At 41.0% G+C, this 10,000-nt stretch overlaps 1 protein-coding gene and 1 long non-coding RNA gene across 5 annotated transcripts in view; one reads left to right on the top strand and one right to left on the bottom strand.

The window, feature by feature from the left end:
* Positions 1-10,000, top strand: part of LOC135093730 (LIM/homeobox protein Lhx2-like) — a 48,416-nt gene that overhangs the window by 8,533 nt on the left and 29,883 nt on the right. For both annotated transcript variants that reach the window (XM_063993272.1, XM_063993273.1), the window contains exon 2: positions 952-2,248. In XM_063993272.1, coding sequence (XP_063849342.1) covers positions 2,043-2,248 — 206 coding nt within the window. In that variant the 5' untranslated portion in view covers positions 952-2,042. The remainder of the gene's footprint in view (positions 1-951; positions 2,249-10,000) is intronic.
* LOC135093731 (uncharacterized) overlaps positions 1,274-10,000 on the bottom strand; it is a 114,416-nt gene continuing 105,689 nt past the window's right edge. For all 3 annotated transcript variants that reach the window (XR_010263473.1, XR_010263474.1, XR_010263475.1), the window contains one exon: positions 1,274-1,372. This is a non-coding gene — a long non-coding RNA (uncharacterized LOC135093731). The remainder of the gene's footprint in view (positions 1,373-10,000) is intronic.

Raw genomic sequence — 10,000 nt, forward strand, 5'->3', positions numbered from 1 at the left:
AAAGAAAGGAGGAAAAAATAATGGGGGAGAGAGAGAGAGAGAGAGAGAGAGAGAGAGAGAGAGAGAGAGAGAGAGAGAGAGAGAGAGAGAGAGAGAGAGAGAGAGAGAGAGAGAGAGAGAGAGAGAGAGAGAGAGAGAGAGAGAGAGAGAGAGAGAGAGAGAGAGAGAGAGAGAGAGAGAGAGAGAGAGAGAGAGAGAGAGAGAGAGAGAGAGAGAGAGAGAGAGAGAGAGAGAGAGAGAGAGAGAGAGTATGAGCAAATACACTGAAATATGCAAAAGCCAAATTCAGGAAATAAAAAAAAACAAGAAAAGAAAAAGAAAGCAATGAAATATACAATAACAAACAAAAGACGAAGGGAAAAGAAACAAGGTAAAAAAAAGAAGAAGAAAAATTAATAAAAAATAAAATATGCAGAAAACAAAGAAAGAAAAGACAAAGCTTTAAAAAAATCGGACAGGAGGAGGAGGAGGAGGAGGAGGAGGAGGAGGAGGAGGAGGAGGAGGAGGAGGAGGAGATTAAGAAAGAACCACTCCACTTTCTTACCTTCTAGGCTCTCATAAGTAGAAGGGAAGAGTGGAGGAGGAGGAGGAGGAGGAGGAGGAGGAGGAGGAGGAGGAGGAGGAGGAGGAGGAGGAGGAGTAGGAGGAGGAGGAAGGATGAAGATGGTAACAAAAGAACGAGAAGTTGAAAAAATACCATCTTTTCTCTTTCAAAGTCTTTTCCTTGATGTTTACCTTTTTAGTTCGTAATGTTTAAGAAAGCCTCACATTTAAATACCCTTAAATATGTGACGCGTCTCCTTAATTTTAGCAGCAGCAGCAGTCATAGTAGTAGTAGTAGTAGTAGTAGTAGTAGTAGTAGTAGTAGTAGTAGTAGTAGTAGTAGTAGTAACACTTAATATATCCCATACTGTTACTCATAAACTTTCCCCCTCTCTCTTTCCTTGTCAGGCCACGTGGAGGAAGAAACACACCTGCCAACACACACCTGCCAACACACACCTGCCAAGACACACCAGCAAGACTCGCCCAGCAGCACACCTGACCACCACTTGACGCGGCAGGACACCTCACCACTTAGACGTTAATCACACCACGAGAGGAGAGGAAGAAAACCGAAGCTTCCATTGACAAGGACAATAAAAACAAAAAGCAACAATATCTCGTCTCACGGAAGGATCGCAAAGTTACAATACGTGCAAAAAATAAGACAAAAACAATAACAAAACGATCCCAAAGTTCATCTAGTCTTCTGGCAAGTAGGAGTAAACACAACAAGTACAAAGAGAAGTACTTACCGTCAGCAAGGGAAGTAAAACAGCCTTTATTCTCTTCGCCACCACCACGAGGAGTCTTTGAGGAGTCCACAAGTCTGTAAGTAAATAAAGGATTTCAAAATATCTTCCCGGAGTTTCAAAGAGGATCTACTTCACATATCCTCAAGATAAAGGGTCAAAGAAAGGGACTTTAAAAGCTCTTCTTGAAACTGTAAGAGGGAATACACGGAAAAGAGACTGCGGTTCCCACTCACAGGAAGGAAGACTTTAAATGTAAGTAGTGACACAAAGGAACACATTACCATAAGGTATTTTGGACAACTGAGACTCCCTGTGGAGGAAACTTAAAATATTCAATACCTGAAGGACTTTCAAAGGAAATCAAGTACCATAACAGAGAAGGGGATAAACACTTGGAGGAACTGAAGGATAGTACAACATCCTACGTGAGGAAATAAAAGAAGAAAACGAAACTACTAAAAGACAACAAACACGTCGGAACCTGGAAAATAAACTGAACAAGAGAGAGAGAGAGAGGGAAACTCAAACAAACCAAAGAATCACAACCAAAAAAACAACCAAACCTTAAAAACAGAAGAAAAATCAAAGAACCCTTGAAAAATCACCCAAAAACCCAGAAATTAGACGCACTATTAAAAAAAAAAAACTAAGAAACAAAAACAAAAACAACAGAGGACCCAAGAATCACCCTAAGGCACGCCAGAATCTAAAGAGCCAAGCGTTCAAGAGCCAGAGTCCGTAAAGATGCTGGACAGACAGGAGGAGCCACACAGTCAGGAGGAGGCGGTGTGCGTGGGGTGTGGCGTCAGGATCACGGAGCGCTGGTTCTCCAAGACGCAGGAGGGGGTGTGGCACAGTGCCTGCCTGAGGTGCTGGGAATGCCATCAGCCCCTCGAGGAGAAATGCTTCGCCAAACACGGTCACCTCTACTGCCGGGAGGACTACTTCAGGTGAGTGATTCAGGTGTTTTTTTTTTTTTTTCCTCTCTTTCTCTTTCACTTTAAAATCTGTAGAGGTGTTTTTTTGTTTCAAGTGAGTGGTTAAGGTGTTTATTTCCCCCTCCTCTCTCTCTCTCTCTCTCTCTCTTTCCTAGGAATATGTAGAGTAGTCGTGGTTTCCTTGCTTCATGTGAGGATTTAACGAGTTTTTTTTTCTTTTTGTCTTTCATCTGAGAGTTGATAGAGTAGAGGGGGTTTTCTTATTCACCTTAGAATTCGTAGAGTGACTTCAGTGTTTCGTTGTTCACCTGAGAATTGCTGAGAACTGCTTACCTTTAATTTCCTCTCGCGGTTCTGATCTTCTGTTTGCGTTTCACTATTTCATTGTTCGAACTTTTAGATCAGTTTCACAATTCCTAAAACCTCGAGTTGAAAATCTAACCGAACCTAACCTAATCGAACCTAATCTAACCTAACCTAGTGGAAGAGAGAGAGACAGAACCAAGCAGAAAGGTATAAATGAGTGGAATATGAGAATGATAAATGAACAGACACGTGGACAAACTGACATCAGACAAACAGGAAAAGACACACAAGATAACGACTCCCATCAGACTGGAAAACACATGGAAACACAAAACATAAAATAAGTGTAACAAAGACTGATACAAACAGGAAACAAAGCAACACACATACACACACACACACACACACACACACACACACACACACACACACAAGACACCTTCTCAATTACGAGTTCAATGCACCTGTTAATACCTGTGATAAGATGGCGGAGAGAGCGGGAGAGGGGTTGGGAGAGCAGGTGAGGCAGGTAAGAGGTAAGAGGAGGGCGGGAGGTATACAGGTGAGCTGGTAATGAGACAACTCCCTTATGCTACCCTTGAGGAACACACACATAGGTCTAAATAGGTGTAAATAGGGAGAAACTGGACTTTCCCTTAGGCACTCAACACACACACACACACACACACACACACACACTCCTCACCTACATACTATACAGCCTCCGCCGCTCCAATTACTACCACGTGACTCTCTCCGCAGGAACAAGGTAGTGGAAATTTAATGAGGTTGATGATTCAAGTCTCTCCCGCGTCTCTGCCCGAAGGCGGAACCAAGAGGAAGGAGGGGGAGGGGGCGAGAAGAGAGGGAAGGGAGGGCGCGAGAAGAGCGGGAAAGGGAGGACAGGAAGAAAGGAAAGCCACGATTAGGATAGAAAGGAGAGATAGAAAGAGGAATGGAGGAAACAGACAGAAGTTAAAACAGACGAGGAAGAAATGGGAGTGCCGAATGAGGAATGGGTGAATGAGATACTGGTAATAATAAGGGAAGAGAGGAAGGAATGGGGAGATGGGAGGGTATAAAATCAAACAAAGGGTAGAATGAGGGAATGGATGAGAGGTAAAGAAAAAGAAAGAGAAGAGGAAGAAGAACAAAGAGAGGAATGAATTACTGAGGTTTAGAAAGAAGAGAAGAAATAAAGACGAAAGAAAAGAGAATAGGAAAGGCAACAAATGTAAAAAGAAATAAGCAAATAGAAAAATAATAAATGAAAATGAAAGAAAGACAAAAGGTGAAAGAAAATGGTGCAGAGAGAGAGAGAGAGAGAGAGAGAGAGAGAGAGAGAGAGAGAGAGAGAGAGAGAGAGAGAGAGAGAGAGAGAGAGAGAGAGAGAGAATATCAGCAAGAGAAGATGGTGGGAAAGGAGGGGAAAGGAAATGGAGGGAAGAACAGAGGCGGGTGAGAGGGGAGAGAGGAAGAAGGGAGAGACGAAGGGAGATAGCGAGGTAGGGAGGTTACGAAGGAAGATGAAGGGAGGAAGGCTTTGAGGGGGAAAGGAATGAAGGAGACGCTGAAGGAACGGGAGAGAGAGAGAGCGGGAGGAGAGATGAGGACAAGAGACAAAAGGGAGAGAGGGAGAGGAGATTGTGGAAGGGAGAGAGAAAAGGAGAAGTTACGTAGAGAATAAGGAAAAAAATAAAAAAAAAGTAACACTGAGATAGGGAGAGGGTGAAAGCCAAGACTAGAGAGAGAGAGAGAGAGAGAGAGAGAGAGAGAGAGAGAGAGAGAGAGAGAGAGAGAGAGAGAGAGAGAGAGAGAGAGAGAGTAGGTATGTGAGAAAAGCTTCATTGTTGTGCAGAAGAAAAAAATAAAAGATATGTAAAGAAAACGGCTGTGAAAGGACCGAAAAATGAGAGAGAGAGAGAGAGAGAGAGAGAGAGAGAGAGAGAGAGAGAGAGAGAGAGAGAGAGAGAGAGAGAGAGAGAGAGAGAGAGAGAATATGAACACTGCAGCTTTAATTCCCTCACAGTTGACATGAAACCTCTACCACCACTTGAACGTGAGTTACCAGAGAGAGAGAGAGAGAGAGAGAGAGAGAGAGAGAGAGAGAGAGACAGAGAGAGAGAGAGAGCAGGTTCAAAGTGGCTTTATTAGGAGGAAGGGATCGTCACATTACACACAGAGAGAGAGAGAGAGAGAGAGAGAGAGAGAGAGAGAGAGAGAGAGAGAGAGAGAGAGAGAGAGAGAGAGAGAGAGAGAGAGAGAGAATAAAGGGGAGAGAGTCAGACGGAGTGGGAGAGAGGGTAAGAGGGTGCGGGAGAGGGAGGGGGAGGGTGAGAGGAGGGTGAGGGGGGCGGCGTCCCCTCTCACCCAGGACAGCACGTGCCCCCAACAACTCTCAACACACAAAGACTTTTCGTAAATCATTACAGCGTACTTTTATTTCCTTTTTTTCCTCTATTTTCCTTATTCTTGATTTTTTTCCCTTCCTTTTATTTATATCCCTTCATATTTCCTTATTTTTTCCTTTTTATTTTGCTGTCTTATTTTAAGTTTTACGATCTTTTATTTCTATTTCTCTATCACATCGTTTTCATATTTTTTCATGCTTTAGTTTTTTTTTTTGTCCTTAATCATTAATTTTTTTTCTTTTTTTTTTCATTTATTTTGCTTTTTTCAGTTATCATAGCTCTTTTTCTGCCTGTCAGTGTGTCTGTCCGCCTGTCTGTCCGCCTGTCTGTCCGTGGGCCTCTCTCTGTATGCATGTCTTTTTCTCTCTGTCTGTCTGTTTTTCCATATATCTGTCTATATCTGTCTGGTTGTTTATTTGTCTGTTCGTCTGTCTGTCTGTCTGTCTGTCTGTCTTTCTGTCTATCATTCACTGGCTGACTGTCTGTCTATCTGTTTAGCTTGCTGGCTGACCTTGCTCTCTCTCTCTCTCTCTCTCTCTCTCTCTCTCTCTCTCTCTCTCTCTCTCTCTCTCTCTCTCTCTCCTCTCTCTCTCTCTCTCTCTCTCTCTCTCTCTCTCTCTCTCACTCTTCACCATTTTCTTTCACCTGTTGTCTTTCTTTCATTTTCAGTTATTATATTTTTATGTGCTCTTATTTCTTTTCACATTTGTTATCTTTATTATTCTCTTTTCTTCTACCTTTATTTATTCTCTGCTCTCTAAACGTCAATAATTCCTCTCTCTCTCTCTTTCTCTCTTACACACACACACACACACACACACACACACACACACACACACACACACACACACCACACAAGCAATGAGTGATGACAAACCCACCTGAGCTGAACGAACATTAAAGAACCTCATTTTCAAACACTGCCATCCATCCAGCCAGCCAGCCAGCCAGCCAGCGAGGAAGCGAGCGATGCAAAATACTCTCTTTTCGCTTCTTTAATGACTCACTGTTGCGAATACATGCATGAATGAATAACGATTGTGACGGTGAATATAATAAGTAAAAACATTCATTATACGCGTGAGTGAGAATGAACGACGCTCACATGCTGCAAAGACGAGGTAGTTTGTTACGTCTTAATGGAAAGCCGGTGGTTACAATGTGGTATTGATTGTTGCGCTGATTTGTAAGGAGATCGTCATTAATACCGGGATAAAGTTGCCGGTGGTGGTGGTGGTGGTGGTGGTATAGAAAGGGTAGTTGTAGTAGTAGTAGTAGTAGTAGTTATTGTTGTTGTTGTTGCTGTTGCTGTTGTAGTAGTAGTAGTAGTAGTAGTAGTAGTAGTAAATATAATAATAATAATAATAATAATAATAATAATAATAATAATAATAATAATAATAATAATAATAATAATAATATTAATAATAATAATAATAACAACAATAATATTAATCACAAGAATAACAACAACAACAACAGCAACAAAAGCAGCAACAAAACCAATATCAAACCCCAAATAAATATGCAAACTAACAAACACAAAAAAATCAATAAACAAGTAGATATAATGAAGAAAACAAACAAAAAAGTAAACAACAGTGAAGAAAAACAAACAAAAAAAAAACAATCACGAATTCAACAATCCATTTAAAAAACCTAAAGGAACACCAATAATCATGACGTCACCGAGGACAAAAGAAAAAAAAAAAAATCACTCGCCATCTCCCTCCGAAGTGGGACTGTCTGCCGTATTGATCTGGGCAGCCATCTTGAAAATCTGGGATATTTCCGGAGAGGAGAGAGGCGAGGGATAGATAGCGAAGAGAGGGAGAAGGGAGAGCGGAAAGGAGAGGAAGGAGAGAGAGGGAGAGTAGGAGGATGGATGCAAATCAGGTATTACGAGGGGTTAATTAAGTGGCTCAGGTGAAGGGAGTGAGGGGCGTGGCCAGCCGCTGCCTGCCTCTACTCGGCGCACCGTGTTTGCGCCGAGTACCGCACCATCCATCTTGGCTACGCTGTCGTACTCGTGTGGCTGTTGTTGTACTCATGTGCTTGATGCTAACGCGGTTCTGATCACGTTAATTTTCGGGGGAGTTTTTTGATGTTGTTGTTGTTACTGTGGATGTTGTTGTTTCTTGTTGATATTGCTATTATTATTGTTGTTGTTGTTGTTACTGTTATTACTATTTTTCTTCTTCTTCTTCTTCTTCTTCTTCTTCTTCTTATTATTATTATTATTATTATTATTATTATTATTACTATTATTATCATTATCATTATTATTATTACTATTATTATCATTATCATTATTATTATTACTATTATTATAGTTGCTGTTGTTGTTGTTGTTGTTGTTGTTGTTTTTGACTATCCGGCGTGCAGTTCCCGGAAGCAGAGATTAAGAAAAAATCTACAACCAAGAAATAAAAGAAAACAAAAACAAATCAATTACGAAAATAACTAATAAAAAAAAAAAAAACTAATAAGAGAATCATAACACTAGCACAACACCGCTCCATCATCACCATCACCTAACTTGTAACCATTCACTCCCGCACGGCCGCCACCTGTTCCACACTGACGGCAGGTGAGGCGGAGGCAAAGATGGCACCAGCTGAGTTATTAATATTCTCGCTGCTTCTCCAGTTTTTTTTTTTATTTATTTATTTTATTTTTTCTCAGTGCACATTCATTAACAATTTTAATAAAGATTACGTAAATGTCAGGCCGGCGATAATGACCTGAAGTGATAAATAACTTACGGTCGTTTTTTTTCTATTATACATTCATCATTTTTAACGTAGGAAGTGTGAAAATATTTTTGACTTATTTATGAAGATGTGAGAAATACGAAGGTAGTGATGTTTTTATTTATTTATTTATTTTTAATAACAGCAAGTTACTATTTAGACTTTAACTGCTGGTGATGCTGCTGCTACTACTGCTACTACCACTACCACTACTACTACTACTACTACTTCTGCAACTGTTGCTTCACCAAGTAACGTCAATAAACACAACTGCTTGGAAATAATGCAAATAATAAAAAAGATAATTATGATAATGATGATAATAATAACACGACAACATCATCAATTATAAAAGCACACCAGTGAGCTACACGCGCCAAAACAATGGTGTCAACAAGTGCGCAAAACACGTGCCATGACAAATACAATCATTCAATCATAGACAACAATTATGTACACTGCTCATAAAGTCCATATTAGCGAAGTTTAAAGTTACGTAATAAACAAAACCATGAGTAAATTAATGTGCATCTCCTCCTCCTCCTCCTCCTCCTCTTCTTCTTCCTCCTCCTCCTCCTCCTCCTCCTCCTCCTCCTCCTCCTCCTCCTCCTCCTCCTCCTCCTTCTCTTCAAAACTTTATCAGAACAGAGAAAAAAAAGTATATATGTACAGACAAGAAACTAACTCCTCTTTGTGATCTTCAAGTCTGGCAAAGTTCAAGAGAGAAACTTTCCAAAGCTTGAATCTTAAGATCAGTATCAAGGGAGTTTACTGTCTTCTTCCTCCTCCTCCTCTTGCTCTTCCTCTTCCTCCTCCTCCATCAGTATTTTGTTTTGTTTTTCTTTCTCTGCCTTTCGGTTTTATTTACATTTCCTTGGCTCTCTCTCTCTCTTCTCTCTCTCTCTCTCTCTCCTCTCTCTCTCTCTCTCTCTCTCTCTCTCTCTCTCTCTCTCTCTCTCTCTCATTCCTCCTCCTCTTCTTCTTCCTTTCCAGACTAAAATAAATAAATCCTCTGTTTTACCATTCATTCCTCTCCATATTTTTATCTCGTATTTCTCGTGTTCCTCCTTCATCACAGTCACTCACACCCTCCTACCACACACTCTCTCCCTGGGCGCTATATGACCTCACTGTTGCAGCGCCGTGACTCAAAAACAACCCACAAATTTCCCTACTAAATTCCTCTTTCCCCAGCTCCTTCACTCAAAGGGCGCCTGGGAGCAAGGTCAATTCAGGTCAGTTCTCGAGGTCAGTAATACGTGAAACAGGCAACAGAGGGTCATGACGTCAGGTGAGAGGCGGCGAGGCTAATTAGAAGCAGGTAAAGGGTGAGGCGAGGTGAACGTCCCTTTGATAGAGTCCCTTCCCTTGTTCCTGACGAAGGGGCTGAGGAGGAGGAGGAGGAGGAGGAGGAGGAGGAGGAGGAGGAGGAGGAGGAGGAGGAGGAGGAGGACATGAATATTAATTAGAAAGCGAACATTACGAATGCGACGTAAGGAAATAAATCAAATAAAGATAATAATAATAATAAGTCGATGTTTCTATATATGACGATGATGATGATGATGATGATGATGATGATAATAATAATGATAATAATAATACTAATAACAATAATGATATTCTAGGTTAAAAATTGGCTTAATGCAATATACGAATTAACCACACACACACACACACACACACACACACACACACACACACACACACACACACACACACACACACACAGAGAGAGAGAGAGAGAGAGAGAGAGAGAGAGAGAGAGAGAGAGAGAGAGAGAGAGAGAGAGAGAGAGAGAGAGAGAGAGAGAGAGAGAGAGAGAGAGAGAGAGAGAGAGAGAGAGAGAGAGAGAGAGAGAGAGACTATGCAGAAAACTCAAACCACCATAAACACACTAACCTGTTACACCACCACCACCACCACCACCACCACAACAACAACAACAACAACAACAATAATACACTACCGAAATAAGGGTAGCAGAAAAGCGATCCAAGGCGTAGGTAGGACATTAGGCGTGTATTTAAGTAACATGTAGTGACTTAATACGGCTACTACTGCCTTCACCACCACCAGCACTACCACCACCACCACCACCACATCACTCTGTTCCAGCATTCTATTTCAAGTATTTTAAACAGTTTGTAATACGAATAACTGCATTTTTCAAGGGTGTTTTCATTATTCTAGGGGTACTTTCGTATTTTAACAATAACCTTGCAATGTCAATAGAAAAATAAATAAATACAAAATATAAAAGACTAATTAATTAATACAAGACTTGAAAATTG

Source organism: Scylla paramamosain, chromosome 43 (genome assembly GCF_035594125.1).
Source record: "Scylla paramamosain isolate STU-SP2022 chromosome 43, ASM3559412v1, whole genome shotgun sequence".
NCBI lineage: Eukaryota > Metazoa > Arthropoda > Malacostraca > Decapoda > Portunidae > Scylla > Scylla paramamosain.